Source organism: Trachypithecus francoisi, unplaced genomic scaffold (assembly GCF_009764315.1).
Source record: "Trachypithecus francoisi isolate TF-2019V2 unplaced genomic scaffold, Tfra_2.0 Lachesis_group20, whole genome shotgun sequence".
In the NCBI taxonomy this organism is placed as follows: Eukaryota; Metazoa; Chordata; class Mammalia; order Primates; family Cercopithecidae; genus Trachypithecus; species Trachypithecus francoisi.
This window is the reverse complement of record NW_022681466.1, coordinates 16,292,083-16,310,881: the sequence shown is the minus strand read 5'-3', so window position 1 is coordinate 16,310,881 and position 18,799 is coordinate 16,292,083. Positions and strand designations below refer to the sequence as shown.

The 18,799-nt window shown below is 49.6% G+C and overlaps 2 protein-coding genes across 4 annotated transcripts in view; one reads left to right on the top strand and one right to left on the bottom strand.

The window, feature by feature from the left end:
• Positions 1 to 7,271, bottom strand: part of LSM12 (LSM12 homolog) — a 37,495-nt gene extending 30,224 nt beyond the window's left edge. The window contains exons 1-2 of the mRNA XM_033182817.1: positions 7,008 to 7,271; positions 3,913 to 4,046 (exon numbers count right to left, since the gene is read on the bottom strand). Coding sequence (XP_033038708.1) covers positions 3,913 to 4,046; positions 7,008 to 7,131 — 258 coding nt within the window. The 5' untranslated portion in view covers positions 7,132 to 7,271. The remainder of the gene's footprint in view (positions 1 to 3,912; positions 4,047 to 7,007) is intronic.
• Positions 7,272 to 12,670: 5,399 nt separating this feature from the next.
• G6PC3 (glucose-6-phosphatase catalytic subunit 3) lies at positions 12,671 to 18,573 on the top strand. Of its 3 annotated transcripts, XM_033182814.1 has the most exons (6): positions 12,671 to 13,138; positions 16,393 to 16,499; positions 16,915 to 17,005; positions 17,199 to 17,317; positions 17,540 to 17,681; positions 17,910 to 18,573. In XM_033182814.1, the coding sequence occupies exons 1-6, from the start codon at positions 12,921 to 12,923 to the stop codon at positions 18,271 to 18,273; spliced, it is 1,041 nt and encodes a 346-aa protein (XP_033038705.1). In that variant the 5' UTR covers positions 12,671 to 12,920; the 3' UTR covers positions 18,274 to 18,573. The 3 variants fall into 3 exon arrangements, with proteins under 3 accessions (XP_033038705.1, XP_033038707.1, XP_033038706.1); XM_033182816.1 differs by lacking the exon at positions 17,199 to 17,317 and having other exon boundaries at positions 12,677 to 13,138; XM_033182815.1 differs by lacking the exon at positions 17,199 to 17,317 and having other exon boundaries at positions 12,677 to 13,138; positions 17,517 to 17,681.
• Positions 18,574 to 18,799: the final 226 nt, after the last annotated feature.

Genomic DNA, 18,799 nt, shown 5'->3' with positions numbered 1-18,799 from the left:
GACATCCCAGAGTACGTTAGTTCCCTTCCACATGCCTAAATGATCCTTCAGCTTAAGAAAAACTCAAGTCCATGCTCTTAAAAATGAGATGACCTTTTCATGGCATTCATGTAACTAACATATTAATAGCTGCCCAAAATAGCTGTTTTCTTCAGCAATAGCCCAACAGGTTCTCTCTAATTCTAAGTCAGTCTCCAAAGAGGAATTGTAAAGCATCCTAAAAGGTTGGTTTCAAGGGAACGCCAATATAGCTTACTCATAAACATCTCTGTAAACGGAAGAATGAATAAACGAAATCCAAAGATAACCCTCCAACCTAATTTTAGTTTTCAGTTTCTGACTCCTCTTCCCAGCAAACCTTTTTCAAGATTTGGCAAGCAGGCCATAGAGTAAGAAAAGTAAAGATTTCTGGTGCTCCCCAAGCTATTACCTCCTGTTGCTTTCCTCAAAGAGTGGGTAATCAGCTAGTCTACCACAATGCTAGTAAACAAGGAAAACTGACCAGCAGAAAGCAAAACCCTAAAGGCAAAGATAATCCAAACTAACCAAGAGCTATTTCTATCTGAGGTCAAATATAAGAAGAGAACTGCTTCTTAACAGCTCCTGCTTAACAGTCCCACCCACACTACCCACCCCCTCTAAATGGTGGCACTTGTTTGGTCACAAGAGCCAACTTTCTAACTTCAGAAAATCATCTCTCTTTCACATCTTTACTACTCACTAAAGATCTAGTGATAGACTTCTCATACCCTATAAACACCAAAAAATAACTCAGAGCCTATTTGGTTCTTCAATATACTAGGAATAAGGCTAGGTGCAGTGGCTCACACCTGTAATCCCAGCACTTTGGGAGGCTGAGGCGGCAGATCACCTGAGGTCGGGAGTTTGAGACCAGCTTGACCAACATGGAGAAACCCTGTCTCTACTAAAAATACAAAATTAGCTGGGTGTGGTTGTGCATGCCTGTAATCTCAGCTACTTGGGAGGCTGAGGCAGGAGAATCACTTGTACCGGGAGGCGGAGGCTGCTGTGAGCCGAGATTGCGCCATCGCACTCCAGCCTGGGCAACAGGAGCAAAACTCCATCTCAAAAAAAAACTAGGAATAAATTATTTCTCAAGTCTTTTAAAATTTCATGAGCTTACAGAAGACACCCAAAGAGCTCCTATACTCTGGTAGAAGGTATATTACTAAACAAGGTTTCAAAAACCTATAGGCTTCAAAGAATGGGATATCCATATAAGGCAACACCCATATGAAACTCAATAGCCTTCCAAATCTGTCCCTGGCCATCACTAAAAAATGTGTGGCATTTCCCTGGAATCTGACAAGACAGGAGCTCCAGATCTGAGGTAACGACATTCACTAGCCTCAGTTACCCTCTATTATTTTAGTTGCCCCAGTGTTTCCTTGCTTTGCTGTACTGTACAGAACACACCACATTCCCAAGAGAGGCAAAGTAATACACATTATTCCAAGACTCCTCTAGAAGGAAAAACTTCCACCACACTAATCTGAGAGACTTAATGAAAGGTACCTGCTACTAAAATCGGAAGCATAACTTATTCATCCAACCAATTTTTTTTTTTTTTTTTTTTTTTGAGACGGAGTCTCGGTCTGTCGCCCGGGCTGGAGTGCAGTGGCCGGACCTCAGCTCACTGCAAGCTCCGCCTCCTGGGTTTTAGCCATTCTCCTGCCTCAGCCTCCGGAGTAGCTGGGACTACAGGCGCCGCCACCTCGCCCGGCTAGTTTTTTGTATTTTTTTTTTAGTAGAGACGGGGTTTCACCGTGTTAGCCAGGATGGTCTCCATCTCCTGACCTCGTGATCCGCCCGTCTCGGCCTCCCAAAGTGCTGGGATTACAGGCTTGAGCCACCGCGCCCGGCCATCCAACAAATATTTACTGAATACTCTGTGCAAGCCTCTGTATATTCAATAGTAAATAAAAGAGGTATGGTCCCCATCCCTGCAGAATAAAGTTCAGTGAGACAGACACTAGACAAGCAAACAAATATGTAATTACAAAAAAAGCTATGAGTAGGGTAACCTAATCTATACCTGTTGTCCCAGTATAAAATAAAAGCATTCCCCTTTACTCTCAAAAATGTCTCAGGTTGGACTATAAATGATACGGTCACCTTAACTGTGAAGGACAAGGTACTATGAGAGAGAATAATGCAGGCAAGTTACTTTAGCCTGGGTGATCAGAGAAGACTTCTTGGAAGACATGCCATTTAACTGAGTCCTGATGGGTGGTAAGGCTCCAGTCATTCTGGAAGGAAAAATGTTCCAAGTACACGGGACAGCACAGGTTATGACAGGGCTTGGGGCATTATTACTGATCAACATCAATTTTGACTAAATAAACGGAATTGTCAAAAAAGTGACTTAGAGCCAGGCATGGTGGCCCACACCTGTAATCCCAGCACTTTGGGAGGCCAAGGCAGGCAGATCACGTGAGGTTAGAAGTTCAAGACCAGCCTGGTCAGCATGGTGAAACCCCGTCTCTACTAATAATACAAAAATTGAGCTAGGAGCGGTGGCTCACACCTATAACCTTACCACTTTGGGAGGCCGAGGCAAGTGGATTGCCTGAGCTCAGGAGTTCAAGACCAGCCTGAGCAACACAGTGAAACCTCATCTCTACTAAAATACAAAAAATTAGCCGGGTGTGGCAGTGTGCGCCTGTCTCCAAAAAAAAAAAATTTGGCCAGGCGTGGTAGAGCACACCTGTAGTCCCAACTACTCCAGAGGCTGAGGCATGAGAATCACTTAACCCGGGAGGCAGAGATTACAGTGAGCTGAGATCGCGTCACTGCACTCCAGCCTGGGCGACAGAGAGAGACTCTGTCTCAAAAAAAAAAGGCTGGGCGCAATGGCTGAAAAAAAAAAAAAAAAGACTTGGGCAGGCGCAGTGGCACATGCATGTAATCGCAGCTGCTCAGAAGGCTGAGGCAGGAGGGTCACTTGAGCCCTGGTGTTCAAGTTCAACCAAAGCAAGACCCTGTCTCACACATACACACACAAAAGTGACTTGGGGGTTCCCAGAGATCAACTTGTATGTGCAAGATTAAAATATGCTAGGAGGCCGGGCGCGGTGGCTCAAGCCTGTAATCCCAGCACTTTGGGAGGCCGAGACAGGCGGATCACGAGGTCAGGAGATGGAGACCATCCTGGCTAACACGGTGAAACCCCGTCTCTACTAAAAATACAAAAAAACTAGCTGGGCGAGGTGGCGGCCGCCTGTAGTCCCAGCTACTCCGGAGGCTGAGGCAGGAGAATGGCGTAAACCCGGGAGGCGGAGCTTGCAGTGAGCTGAGATCCGGCCACTGCACTCTAGCCCAGGCAACAGAGCAAGACTCCTTCTCAAAAAAATAAAAAAATAAAAAAATAAAATAAAATAAAATATGCTAGGCATGTAATTGTTAGAACTCAAAATTCAAACATAAAGACAAAAAAGAACCTTTAAGACAGTGGCTTTCAAACTTTTATAAGTCATGAAACCCTCCAAGAATCTGAAAAACACTTCAGATCTTCACGCAGAAAATGCATATATTCACGTATGCACACATCCACATATACACAATTTGAAGACGTTCATAGGCAATGCTACCACCCAAACCCCAGCACCACCAGAAGTTCATAATGAACTCCAAGATTTAAAAAGTCCTCTTTCATAAAGGCAGAAGCAAGCTCTCAACTTATTTGGGAGTTAAGCTATTTCTTAAGATTTACTGACAACATCCAGGAATAAAGAGAAAAACTAAATGTAGATATTTTTAAAAAGATACCACAACAAACAATTTTAAGTCCCTTAAAAACAATGAAAAATAGACAACAACGTATCACCAAGACTCAATGAGACTCATTTTTCCCATCATTTTAGAAAGCTAAATCTGCTCTTTAATCCTTACCTTACTAACATTGAGTGAAGCTAGGGGAGGAGGGGTTTCTGTTCGGTCATTAATTATTTCCACTTCTGAAACATACTGTAAGTTTATGAGCAAGATGTCTGCATGGTTGGGCTTTCCACTGGAAGAGGGACATTCTGGTGAGAAAAAAAAAGTTAAGGAAAAATAGGACAAGCAGAGGCACTGACACATCCCAAAAGGGGCATAGAAAACACAATTCACACAACGCTTGTAAAAGGCAGGCCAGGAGCCATGAAGGCCTTATAAGAATCATAGTTCTCCTCAGGAAATCTCTGCCTGTCACCTTCCTCCTGCCCAAATCCTTGGAAGCTTCCAAAGGAGTTCTGTCACCTCCTCTCTACTGACTTTATGGGGAGGCATAACACAGATTTAATGTGTTTGTCTTAAACCTACGAGTCAGACAAAAGAACTAGACCTTTCTGTTCTTCGTATAATACTCTCTGTATCTGCACAATGTTCTTTTTACTCTTTCAGATGTGAGCTTTCCCATTTTGCAAAGGAGAAAACTACACACTGGAAAGGAAATTCACCCAAGGTGACCCAGCCAGTTAATCCATTCATTCATTCACCACTCATGCTCCAAACATTTAAGAGCCTACTGTATGTCAATTAAAAATTGAGTAATTCAGCCAGGCGCAATGGCTCACGCCTGTAATCCCAGCACTTTGGGAGGCTGAGGCAGGCGAATCACATGAGGTCAGGAGTTCGAGACCAGCCTGGCCAACATGGCAAAACCCCGTCACTACCAAAAAAAGTTAGCCGGGTGTGGTGGCACATGCCTGTAATCCCAGCTACTCTGGAGCCTGAGGCAGGAGAATCACTTGAACACAGGAGGCGGAGGTTGCAGTGACCTGAGATCGTGCCACTGCACTCCAGCCTAGGTGACAGAGAGAGACTCCGTCAAAAAAAAAAAAAAAAAAGTATTTCCTAGTTCCAAGACCCTTCCAACTAAACCACTAATGTAAAAGGTCTTATTTCTTCCAGGTGTAACCTCTTATTTTTTGAAAAAGCAACTATTGTTAGTACGGTGGCTCACGCCTGTAATCCCAGCACTTTGGGAGGCCAAGGCGGGCGGATCACAAGGTCAGGAGATCGAGACCATCCAGGCTAACACAGTGAAACCCTGTCTCTACTAAAAATACAAAAAATTAGCTGGGCATCGTGGCGGGTGCCTGTAGTCCCAGCTACTCAGGAGGCTGGGGCAGGAGAACGGCGTGAACCCGGGAGGTGGAGTTTGCAGCGAGCTGAGATCGCACCACTCACCCCTGCACCACTCCAGCCTGGACAACAGGGCGAGACTCCATCTCAAAAAAAAAAAGCAACTACTCTTACTGTAATTAGTTTCAAAGGACATCTTCCTAAACTAGAAATCTACAAGCAGTGGTTAAACGAATTAAAATACTTGCCACTCAAAGGCAGTAGACTCAGTAGGAAACTTCATTTTGAAAGATGCCATGGCCGGGCACGGTGGCTCACGTCTGTAATCCCAGCAATTTGGGAGGTCAAGGCAGGCAGATCACCTGAGGTCAGCAGTTTGAGACCAGCCTGACTAACATGGAGAAACCCCGTCTCTACTAAAAAAAAAAAATACAAAATCAGCCGGGTGTGGTGACGCATGCCTGTAATCCCAGCTACTAGGGAGGCTGAAGCAGGAGAATCGCTTGAACCTGGGAGGCGGAAGTTGCAGTGAGCCCAAATCAAGCCATTGCACTCCAGCCTGGGCAACAGGAGTGAAACTCCGTCTCAAAAAAAATTAAAAAAAAAAAAAAAAAAAAAAAAAGCCAGGTGGTGTCTCAGGCCTGTAATTCCAGCACTTTGGGAGGCCGAGGCGGGAAGATCACGAGGTCAGGAGTTCGAGACCATCCTGGCCAACATGGTGATACTCCATCTCTGTTAAAAAAAAAAAAGATACAAAAATTAGCTGGGCGTGGTGGCGCGTGCCTGTAATCCCAGCCACTCTGGAGGCTGAGGCAGGAGAATCGCTTGAACCAGGGAGTCGGAGGCTGCAGTGAGCCAATATCGCGTCACCACACTCCAGCCTAGGGACAGAGCGAGACTCCATCTTAAAAAAAAAAAAGATACCATAAAAAATTACTCCTTCAAGATTCCAATAAACCCACCTGTAGCTCCCATGAAAGGGGAAGCTGTGGCACACTTATCCCAACAAGGAAGCGTTTCGTTTCCAAGACTGAGTTTCCTGGAGTAATTCAGAAGTCATTCCCACCCCAAAGAAGCAGGCCACTTTTTCCAATCAATTTAACATTGCTGCTTTCAAAAGGGAGGCTGCTACTACTACGTAAAAGGACTCCATGTGTTGGACTGATCAAGGCAGCATGAGAACTTCACTCTTTCACCTGTAACTCACACATCCCCAACCCACATTAAGCCCCGGCAAGTCCTCTCTGGAACAGGTTTCCAATGCAAACATCCCCCAAACAGCGATTTCCAAATGACCGAGAAGCCTAAAAGTCAGCAAGCCCCCCCACCACCACACATACACACGCATCAGCGAAACAAGCCACTATCCCCAGTTCAGATACAAACTCTGCCCTGCACTTACTCTCCCCCAAAACAGGCAAGGACCAATTTGGTCACCATCCCACCGCCCTTCCTTGGACGAAATCCCATCAGTGCACATGCCCTCCTAAATTCCATACCTTTGCCCTACCAGCAGTTCCTTACCCTAAACACCCCTCCCCATAATATTTCACCGGCCCCTCCTTTCCATCCGGGCTCCAATCCACCAGCCCCCTCCCAACACCACTCCCTCTCCTAATCACTGTGTCCCCTCTCATAACGTTCCTCCCGAAAAGCCATCCCCGTGTCAAGCCCTCCTCCACCCACTGATCCTCGGTAAAGCCCCAGCTCCCGCAAGGGGAGACAGGATCCCCAAAGCTGACCGAAGGGCCCGCGGGAGGGGGAGGGGAACTCAGGGCCACGCGCATGCGCCCCGGGCGCCGCGGTAGCCGGTCGCCCCTAGGCCCGGAGAGAGCCCCAGCCGCCGCCGTCGTCCCCCACCCCCCGACCACTGCACCTACACGCCGGCCCGGACTCGGGCTTCACGCAGGGAAGGATACTTAAAGCCAGCATTTTGGATTGGTAGTCAAAGGCTACCACCTCGCCCTGCAGCCGCTGCTCCTGGCACGTCCGGCACGACACCTGGCTCCCAACGCTGAAGTACTCGCCCGGAGGAGCCGCCATCTTGGGAGTGCAGCCGCGGCCGGCGGCGGCGGCGGCAGCAACGGGCGAAAGCCGGGCCCCTAGTGAGCGCCGCGACGCGCCGCGACGCACGGAGCGTGCTTGCGTCACACGCCGGGGCGTGGTCTGACTCTGGGTGGATAGGGAGCCTAGGTGGACTAGGAAAGAAGAGGAAATAAAGGGGAATCTGAAAAATATTTGTATAGCTGCGTCCGCTCGGTTAAATGCTTGTAGAGTCCATTTTAGAAGTTAAGGATAAATGACCTACGTGGAATGAAAGGGAGAACGAGGAGTGAGCTGCAGTCTCCATTATATACACACCTTCCACACAAGCGTTTAATGAATGAATTTTATAAAATATATTAACCCCATTTTGCATATAAGGAATCAGAGCCTCAGAGGACTTAACGATACTTGGACAAGATGATTATAACGGCCGGGAGAGGTGGCTCACGCCTGTAATACCAGCACTTTGGGAGGTCAAGGCAGGTGGATCACCTGAGGTCAGGAGTTCGAGATCAGCCTGACCAAGATGGTGAAACCCTGTCTCTACTAAAAATACAAAAATTAGCCGGGTATGGTGGCGCGTGCCTATAATCCCAGCTACTAGGAAGACTGAGGCTGGAGGATCGCTTGAACGTGGGAGGCAGAGGTTGCACTGGGCCAAGATCATGCCACTGCACTCCAGCCTGTGCAATAGAGCAAGACTCCATCTCAAAAAAAAAAAAGATGATTGTAACTAGAGAGTGATAGTGGAAAGAACATTGGCTGTGGAGTGAGATAAGCCAGAACCAGAATCCCAGGTCAACCTCTTACTAAATCACCTGATCTTGAGTAAGCAAATTACCTGATCCTGTTTCTTCAAAGGCATTTGTATTGTCACTTCTTGAGCATCTAACAGCCCATTGAGGTAGGTATCAATGTCCTCCTTTTACAGAAACTAAGTTTTAGACTAAACTTGTCCACGGTTCCACAACTAGCAAAAACAGTCTACCTATTTACAAGGACAGTGCTATTTACTGCTATACTGTGTTAGATAATAATACTTACCTCATAGTTAGGAGGTTTAAATGCGATAACGTGTATATGTGCATGGCATGTACTAGGTCTTTAATAAATGGTAGTTCCCCCTTAGTCACCCATTACTCTTAGAAGTCAAGACACTTCCCCTTCTTCCTTTTTGCCCTCTCCCCCAGAAAGCCAGGCAAAAGGCAGGAATGAGGAGCAGCGGATAGTGACAAAGAGGAGCTTGGAGGAGGGGTTTTGCACCTCTGCCCTTTAATGTCCACCTGATATACAAAACAGTCGTTTTCTTAATCTTATGTAAAGGACTATGTGCATGTATTTTCAAGCCCTACCAATTGCTGTCGCTAATCCACCCACCCCTCACTATAGAAATTTTGGGTCCTTGCTTCATGTATGAGAAACAGGTTGACCTTTCTGTAGTCCAGAGGGAGGCAAAGGACCAGTCCTGGCACAGCTTAACCTGAACAAAGTTCAAAAGTACTTCCTTGCCCTCCAAGAAACATAAACTTTCTGGTGTTGGAGGTATTGATACAATCATTGTAATAGGAATAAAAATTCTGCTCCTTCATAGTATGCTTTTTCAGATAACTTTTTTTGTTTTGTTGTGTTTTGTTTTTGAGACAGAACCTTGCTCTGTCACGCAGACTGGAGTGCAGTGACGCCATCTTGGCTCGCTGCAACCTGCACCTCCCAGGTTCAAGCGATTCTCCTGCCTCAGCTTCCTGAGTAGCTGGGATTACAGGCGCAAGCCACCATGCCCGGCTAATTTTTGTACTTTTAGTAGAGATGGGGTTTCACCATGTTGGCCGGGCTGGTCTCAAATTCCTGGGCTCAAGCAATCATCCTGTCTCGGCCGGCCTCTCAAAGTGCTGAGATTACAGGCATAAGCCATTGTGGCCGGCCTCAGAGAATTTTCATGCCTCTCATCCTTGTCCTGTCCTCCATAACAAATCATATATAATCGCCATTCCAGTTTTCCACTTTTTATATGGAATCATGATTATAGGTTTTCATAAAAGACTTCTAGGAGCCATTAGGAAAGGCCTTCTTGGAGGAAGTGAAAAATAACTACTGAGACCTGAAGGATTAGCAAGGAAAAAGAGTGGCCATGTTCCAGGCAGAGGGAACTGCGTGGGCCAGGACCCCTAGGAGGAGAGAACTTGGTGTTTTCAAGGAATGTATAGTTCAGAAATATTACAAAGCAGAGTGTGGGAATAGGCTGGTGAAGGTTGAGGCTAGATCCAGAGCAAACTTTCAAAGGCTCAGTAAACAATGTAGGCTTTCTCCTTGGGCAATTAAAAAACTTCCTGGTGGTGTCTGGGCGCGGTGGCTCACGCCTGTAATCCCAGCACTTTGGGAGGCCGAGGCGGGCAGATCACAAGGACCATCCTGGCTAACATGGTGAAACCCAGTCTCTACTAAAAATACTAAAGATCAGCCAGGTGTGGTGGCGGGCGCCTGTAGTCCCAGCTACTCAGGAGGCTGAGGCAAGAGAATGGCGTGAACCCGGGAGGCGGAGCTTGCAGTGAGCAGAGATCCGCGCCACTGCACTCCAGCCTGGGGGACAGAGCGATACTCGTCTCAAAAAAAAACAAAAAAAACTTCCTGGTGTTGGAGGTATTGGTACAATCATTGTAATAGGAATAAAAATTCTGTTCACTACGAAGGCAATAAACTAAGATTTATATCCAGCTTCCCTCCCTTACACCTTTTTTTTTTTTTTTGAGAGGGAGTTTTGCTCTTGTTGCCCAGGCTGGAATGCAATGGCACAATCTTGGCTCACCACAACCTCCACCTCCCGGGCTCAAGCGATTCACTTCTCTCAGCCTCCTGAGTAGCTGGGATTACAGGCATGTGCCACCACACCCAGCTAATTTTGTGTTTTTAGTGGCGACAGGGTTTCTCTATGTTGGTCAGGCTGGTCTCCAACTCCCCATCTCAGGTGATCCACCCGCCCTGGCCTCCCAAAGTGCTGGGATTACAGGTGTGAGCCACCTCACCCAGCATCTTTTTTTTTTTTTTTTTTTTTGAGACGGAGTCTTCCTCTGTCGCCCAGGGTGGAGTGCAGTAGTGCGGGCTCCGGTCACTGCAACCTCCGCCTCCCAGGTTCAAGCGATTCTCATGCCTCAGCCTCCCGAGTAGCTGGGACTACAGGCACCTGCCATCATGCCCGGCTAATTTTTTGTTTTGTTTTTTGAGACGGAGTCTTGCACTGTTGCCGAGGCTGATGTGCAATGGCTCAATCTCGGCTCACTGCAACATCTGCCTCCCGGGTTCAAGCGATTCTCCTGCCTCAGCCTCCCGAGTAGCTGGGATTACAGGCGCTCGCCACCATGCCCAGATAATTTTTTGTATCTTTAGTAGATACGAGGTTTCACCATGTTGACCAGGCTGGTCTGGAACTCCTGACCTCGTGATCTGCCTGCCTTGGCATCCCAAAGTGGTAGGATTATAGGTGTGAGCCACTGTGCCCGGCTTAATTTTTGTATTTTTAGTAGAGGCGGGGTTTCACCACGTTGACCCACCTGGTCTGGAACGCCTGACCTCAAGTGATCTGCCTGCCTCTGCCTCCCAAAGTGTTGGGATTACAGGCACGAGCCACCACACCTGGCCCCCTACGCTTTTCTAATTAGTAAAATTAATCTCTTTTGGAGAAGAACACAGATTTACATTCTCATTTTAATCTACCTATTAGAAAACTTTTTTTTTTTTTTTTTTGAGACGGAGTCTCGCTCTGCCGCCCAGGCTGGAGTGCAGTGGCCGGATCTCAGCTCACTGCAAGCTTCGCCTCCCGGGTTTATGCCATTCTCCTGCCTCAGCCTCCCGAGTAGCTAGGACTGCAGGCGCCCGCCACCTCGCCCGGCTAGGTTTTTTGTATTTTTTAGTAGAGACGGAGTTTCACTGGGTTAGCCAGGATGGTCTCGATCTTCTGACCTCGTGATCCGCCCGTCTCGGCCTCCCAAACTGCTGGGATTACAGGCTTGAGCCACCGTGCCCGGCCTAGAAAACTTTTAAAGAACTGGGCGCTGTGGCTCACGCCTGTAATCCCAACACTTTGGGAGGCTGAGGTGGTTGGATCACCTAAGGTTAGGAGTTTGAGGCCAGCCTGGCCAACATGATGAAACCCCATCTTTACTAAAAATACAAAAATTAGCCAGACGTGGTGGCGCGTGCCTGTAATCCCAGCTACTGTAGGGCAGATGCAGGAGAATTGCTTGAATTCGGGAGGCAGAGGTTGCAGTGAGCCGAGATTTCGCCAATGCACTGCAGCCTGGGCAACAAAGTGAGACTCCGTCTCAAAAAAAAAAATTAGCCGGGCGTGGTAGCGCGGGCCTGTAATCCAGCATAGGAGACAAGAACGAAGATCCCGCTCAAAAAAAAAAAAAACTTTCCTTTTTTTTGTTTTTTTTTTTTTTGAGATGGAGTCTCGCCCTGTCCCTGTCGCCCAGGCTGGAGTGCAGTGGTGCCACCTTGGCTCACCGAAACCGCCGCCTCCCGGGTTCAAGCGATTCTCCTGCTTCAGCCTCCCTAGTAGCTAGGACTACAGGCACATGCCACCACGCCCAGCTAATTTTTGTATTTTTAGTAGAGATGGGGTTTCACTATGTTGGCCAGGCTGGTCTGGAACTCCTGACCTCGTGATCCGACTGCCTCGGCTTCCCAAAGTGCTGAGATTACAGTTGTGAGCCACCGCGCCTGGCAAAAAACAAAAAACAACAAAAAACAAACAAAAAAAAACTTTTCAAGAACGAAGTTGATCGAGGTAGGAAGAAACTAAGGAGACGCTGTTCAACAGTTTTCTAGGCAGGACCTTGCCTAGAATAGCTGAGATTTTTATTTTCTATGTGTGTTCTTCCAGATGACTGTTTCAAACTCTGTCGCGAGTGTGTGCCAATCCTCTTCCCATACCAACACTGTTACTATCTCTTGGTTTCATCTGCCTGAGCAGGGTTTTGGATGGCAGGAGGATGGGGGTGGGGGAAGCAATGGAAGAACTGGGAGGAAGTGTGACTTTGCGCTATATGTGAGAATTCGCCTTTTTAGGGAAGACCCCTCAAAATCAAGAGACTTATCTGTCAGCCTCCAAATTAATAGCGGGCGAATTAAAAAGGAAGAGTCTTGAGGTGGGGGAGGAAGGGGTGAACTGATTAGGTGTGTATGCAAATTTAGGATCTCGCTTCAGCTCCCAGGAGGAGGGGCTGTCTGTAGCCTTTTCTCCAGAGGATCTCAGATGTTTTTTTTTTTTTTTCTTTTTTCTTTTTTTTTTTTTTTTTTTTTTGGTGGGTGGTACTGGAGAAGAGAGGTCCGGTCGGGAAAGAATCCTGGCCCTGGAGATTACATATCTGCCTTCGCATCAGCAGAGCAGGGACGCTGGGAGCGCAGGCAGTCCGCCGGCTAGTCCGTCCGCTGACCCGGAACCGCACCGGTGCCGCCACTAGCCGGCTGCCCACGTGCCGGCAACAGCGGCCACGTGGGGCCCTGAGGAAACGCCTTTATAAAGGTTTGTCCCCTACGCTGCCCAGTAGGAAGGAAAACCGGAGGAGCGCGCAGGAGGAAACAGTACCGGCTGGAGGCCGGTCTTGCAGGAGCCGGGGACTGCCGGGGGCGGGTCCGGGGGCGGCGCTTGGTGATGACCGCTGGCGGGGCGGGGCCTGGTACTCAGAGGGGTGGGCTTTGGTGAGCAGCAGGCCGACGCTGCTTCGGTGTCTGGGCTTTTTGGCTTCCGCCCTGGAGCAAGCCCTGGCCTGGTCGGTAGCTGGGCCGCCATGGAGTCCACGCTGGGCGCGGGCATCGTGATAGCCGAGGCGCTACAGAACCAGCTAGCCTGGCTGGAGAACGTGTGGCTCTGGGTCACCTTTCTGGGCGATCCCAAGATCCTCTTTCTGTTCTACTTCCCCGCGGCCTACTACGCCTCCCGCCGTGTGGGCATCGCGGTGCTCTGGATCAGCCTCATCACCGAGTGGCTCAACCTCATCTTCAAGTGGTGAGACAGAGAAGCCCTCCGGCATCCTGGTCCCCACCCCCGAGGGCCCTGAGTCATGTGTAAGCCCTGGTCTCTCTCAGCAACTGTCTCAAGGGCCTTCCCACCCCCTACTCTGTAGTCTCTGATTTTTTTTCCGTTTGAGCATCTTTGTGCAGCTTGGACTGAAACCTCAGAGTCCACCCATCCTACTCATTAGACCAGTGTTCTTCAAACTGGTCTGATCGAAAAATCACCTAAGGGGCGTGTCTAAAATGTAAATATCCCGTCCTCATCTCACACTTACTGATTTAGAAACTCCAAAGGGTTGGGAATTTATTTTTTATTTTTGGTTTTTGGGAATTCATATTTTAACAGGTATCTATGGTGATTTAAGTAGTGGAGAGCCCTACCTCTCAACTCACTTTTTCATTCATCTATTCACTCATTTGCTATAATTTTTAAGAAGGATGCTTTGTGCTGGGCATCATAGGAGCTGCTACCGACAGAGACACCTTGCAGATTAAGGTGTGGTCCCTGGACCATGCCCAACGGCATAGGCAGCACCTGAAAACTAACTAGAAATGCAGACTCTCAGTCCCAGGGCCAGAACTACAGAATCAAAATCTGCATTTTAACAAGGTTCCCAGTTGATTCCCTGTTCGCGGTGCACTCAAGTCTGGGCTAAAGCACTGCTTTCCAGGGAACACTTTCCCTTCTTTCTCTTTCATTCACTAGTAGACTCTTCACACTGAGACTTAGAAGCCAGGGATCCCAGGAGCATGGGTGGAGGCCCTGTGACCCTTGGGGCTGGACATGCAGCCACACCTCCCTTCACCTCAGCCTCTGTTGCCAGATCCTCAGCCTGGGGGAAGGAAGGGAGGCTCATAGGAGGTATTTCAATGGGCTGGAATGACTTGCTGAAAAACAACATAGAGTTCTCCTCCCTTCCACTCTTTTCCACAAGGGCCTCATCCTTATGTAAAGGGAACCGCAGTGGTCTATTCACTTCTTTCTTGCCTAATTGCCCTTTGCTTTGTGCTCTCTCCTCCCTCAAAGTCTGTATAAGCCTCCTCCTCTAGTTCTTGTCCCCCAAAGATCACAATCTCCCTCAGACACTATTAATGTCCCCCAAGTGGCAAAGTCCCTATTCATTTTCTTTTTCTTTTTTTTAAGACAGAGTTTCGCTCTTGTCACCCAGGCTGGAGTACAATGGCGCGATCTTGTCTTACTGCAACCTCCACCTCCTGGGTTCAAGCCATTTTCCTACCTCAGCCTCCCAAGTAGCTGGGATTACAGGCATGTGCCACCACACTCAGCTAATTTTTGTATTTTTAGTAGAGAAGGGGTTTCGCCTTGTTGGTGAGGCTGGTTTCAAAATCCTGACCTCTGGTGATCCACCCGCTTCAGCCTCCCAAAGTGCTGGGATTATAGGTGTGAGCAACCCAGCATTCTTTTTTTTTTTTTCTTTTTGAGATGGAGGCTTGCTCTTCTGTTGCCCAGGCTGAAGTGCGATGGCACCATCTTGGCTCACTGCAACCTCTGTCTCCCAGGTTCAAGAGATTCTTCTGCCTCAGTCTCCCATGTAGCTGGGATTGTAGGCGCCCACCACCACACCCAGCTAATTTTTGTATTTTTAGTAGAGAAAGGGTTTTGCCATGTTGGCCAGGCTGGTCTGGAACTCCTGGCCTCAAGTGATCCGCCCTCCTCTGCCTCCCAAAGTGCTGGGATTACAGGCGTGAACCACCGTGCATGGCACCCCCGTTCATTTTCTGTGTGAGCACTTGATGTATACTAGGCTCAGTTTTCAGAGGGGAGAGGCAAGTGCCTTCTGTGTTTCCCTCCCCAGCACGTGGTTTCCTGCCAGCATCTCTTTTGCTATCCCATCTTTTGTCTTTCTGGCCACAGCAGCCTCTTTATTGTGTGGTTCCCAGGGCCCAGCCTAGCATTTACTAGACCAGGGGATTTTGACATGTTTTTGTCCTCCTTATTCTTTCTCAGCCTTCTCTGACCATTTCCCACTCCCATTTTCAGACCTGAGAGGCTCACCTAAATAATTTAGGTGTGGATAATTCAGGCTGTAACTGGGGACATGGAGGCAGGGGTAGCAGGAGGGTTAGTGAGGGCCTGTGGGAGAGAGCCGGGTCCTGGGTTCCCTGTGGATGATAAGAGCTGGCCCTGCAGTGAGAGGGGGTAGAGTGGGACGACTGAGTATCTCAGAGCACACACACATGCTTACCACAATCTCTTGCCTCTGTATCAGTTTTATTTTTTATTTATTTTTTCTTTTTTTGAGACAGGATCTCACTCCATCACCAGGCTGGAGTACAATGGTACAATCACAGCTCACTGCAGCCTCAATCTCCTCGGCTCAAGTGATCCTTCCCACTTCAGCCTCTGGAGTAGCAGGGACTACAGGCGCACCCCAAGATGCCTGGCTAATTTTTGTATTTTTTGTAGAGATGGGGTTTTGTCATGTTGCCCAGGCTGTTCTCGAACTCCTGGGCTCAAGCGATCTGCCTACCCAGCCTCCCAAGTAGCTGGGATTATAGGTGTGCACCACCACTTCCAGCTAATTTTTTGTTTTTGTTGAATCTGGGTCTTGCTATGTTGCCCAGGCTGGTCATGAACTCCTGGCTTCAAGTGATCCTCCAGCTAAGGCCTCCCAAAGTACTGGGATTACAGTCATGAGTCACGAGCCACTGCACCTGACCCCAGGCTAGGTTTTTTTTTTTTTTTTTTTGAGTCTGCTCTGTCACCCAGGCCGGAGTGCAGTGGCCAGATCTCAGCTCACTGCAAGCTCCGTCTCCCGGGTTTACGCCAGTCTCCTGCCTCAGCCTCCCGAGTAGCTGGGACTACAGGCGCCCGCCACCTCGCCTGGCTAGTGTTTTGTATTTTTTAGTAGAGACGGGGTTTCACCATATTAGCCAGGATGGTCTCGATCTCCTGACCTCGTGATCCGCCCGTCTTAGCCTCCCAAAGTGCTGGGATTACAGGCTTGAGCCACCGCGCCCGGCCCCAGGCTAGTTTTTAAAAATAGTGTTTCCACAAGCTCTGAGGGTTAGGAAAAAAAAGAAATAGTGTGCTTTCTTTCTCCCGTTCTAAGGTAGAAAACCATGGCAAGGTATCCACGGATACCTTAAGAGCAATGGACAGAATCGTAGTCCCTTTTTGACTTCATCCCTCAGGCCCCCCAGAGTACTCCGTGTCCTGCCCACCTTGTACCCCCCTGGCTGTGTGTGCATGTGGAAAGTCATCTTGCGTCTGTTCTCTTCCAGGTTTCTTTTCGGAGACAGGCCCTTTTGGTGGGTCCATGAGTCTGGGTACTACAGCCAGGCTCCAGCCCAGGTTCACCAGTTCCCCTCTTCTTGTGAGACTGGTCCAGGTGGGAAGCCTCAAACATTCTCCCTTTCCCAGTGTGGTTAGGGTTCAGGTGAACATTCCAGAGTACTTTTCAGTCTGGGTGGCCCAACCAAAGGTCCAGCCTCTCAATTACTGGCCCAGAGAACAAAGGAACCCCAGGGAGACCAAGCTGAGTTATGGGAGGAGGGCACTCATGCTATGTACCAGCTGCCCACCTTGTGTAGAGTACAGCCAAGAGACACATACCAGGACAGAAACCTGAGTGCAGTGACCTCAGGTGGCAGTAAAAAGGCCTCAGAGCAGAGCCAGTTATGGATCAGTGCTGGGGAAAAGCTCTCTTCTCAGCCAGGAGAGGCAGCTGTATTATTGAGGCATCACCAGAGGCCCCTGGGTCCTGCCTCCATCTTCTCACCACAAGCTTCCGGATTCACTGGCAGGCAGCCCTTCTGGACACTGCATGATCACAGGAGCAGCCCTCTGGCCCATAATGACGGCCCTGTCTTCACAGGTGGCCACTCGGGCCCGCAGGTATGCCCTTGGCATTGCCCACCATTGGGAGCAGGGGTGATGGCACCCTGTACCTAAAGACCCAGCAGCATGCAGTCTGGGAGCTGGAGTTTTGGGGACTCTAGGTTGTGTGGTTCAGCCATGGGGTACCTGGGTGCTGCAGGCCGAGCTGTGTATGGACGCGCTCTGAGCTCCTTGCCTCTCTTCTTTCTAGCCGCTGGGTAAGGGTGATGCCTAGCCTAGCTTATTGCACCTTCCTTTTGGCGGTTGGCTTGTCGCGAATCTTCATCTTAGCACATTTCCCTCACCAGGTGCTGGCTGGCCTAATAACTGGTGAGCAACTGGGGCAATGGGGTGGACTGAGAGGATGCCTTTGGCAGTGGGAGGTTCAGTCTAGGATCTTCCCATCGCTCCCAGCTTCTGTAGAGCGCAGCCCAGAGGCTCCTCGTTACGTCTCAGTTTGTTCCCTTGCCAAGCTGCACTGCAGCTGGGGGTGGGTGTGGGGAGGGTCATATCCCCAAACTCCCTGAAGCTGCCGTCACTCCACTCTCCTAGGCGCTGTCCTGGGCTGGCTGATGACTCCCCGGGTGCCTGTGGAGCGGGAGCTAAGCTTCTATGGGTTGACCGCACTGGCCCTCATGCTAGGCAGCAGCCTCATCTATTGGACCCTCTTTACGCTGGGCCTGGATCTTTCTTGGTAAGTCTCGCTTTGAAGCCTGGGCAGGCTGGGCCCTGTCCTATCTCGCCTGCAGCTAGCCTGGTGTGTCTCTGGTTCATTATAGCTAAAAAAGGACACATTACCTATTCCCATAGACCCTCACAAGCACAAAGCAGAACATGGGAGTGGGCCCCAAGGGCAGATGGCGAAGAGCCAGTGGCCTTCTACGTTCCAGCCTCTCCTGGCAAGGACTGTTCTTCCCCACAGGTCCATCAGCCTAGCCTTCAAGTGGTGTGAGCGGCCTGAGTGGATACACATGGATAGCCGGCCCTTTGCCTCCCTGAGCCGTGACTCAGGGGCTGCCCTGGGCCTGGGCATTGCCTTGCACTCTCCCTGCTATGCCCAGGTGCGTCGGGCACAGCTGGGAAATGGCCAGAAGATAGCCTGCCTTGTGCTGGCCATGGGGCTGCTGGGCCCCCTGGACTGGCTGGGACACCCCCCTCAGATCAGCCTCTTCTACATCTTCAATTTCCTCAAGTATACCCTCTGGCCATGCCTAGTCCTGGCCCTCGTGCCCTGGGCAGTGCACATGTTCAGTGCCCAGGAAGCACCGCCCATCCACTCTTCCTGACTTCTTGTGTGCCTCCTTTCCTTTCCCTCCCACAAAGCCAACGCTCTGTGACCACCACACTCCAGGAGGCAGCCCCATCACCTTCCAGCCCCTAAGGAGGCCCTCCCCTCCCTAAATCTGCTTCCCCACCACCTGGTCTTAGTCCCAAAGATGGGCCTTCTCTCTCCCAGAGAAGCTGGTCCTCCCTCTGCCTTTCCTCTTAAGCCCCCAAAGAGCAAAGGCAACAGCAAGACCAGCGGGTTCCTGCAACACTGTGAGGAGCGGCCAGGGCGGCCCCAATAAAGCCCTTGAATACTTTGAGATTCCTTTCTTGCCTATGCGCACATCTCCACGGGCCTTGCCTGTGTGTGCACAAGCGGAACCCTTGCCAGGCTGCTCCAGTGGTCTCTGTGCCACCTCCAGCCTTGTTTCCAGGGGCAGACAGGCAGGAAAGGAGAGGGCTGTAAACTCAGGTGACACCTTTCAGCCCTAGGTCCATCCCCTGCCTCATCACTGCCTAGGCCACATGAGAGGTCCCATGAGATGC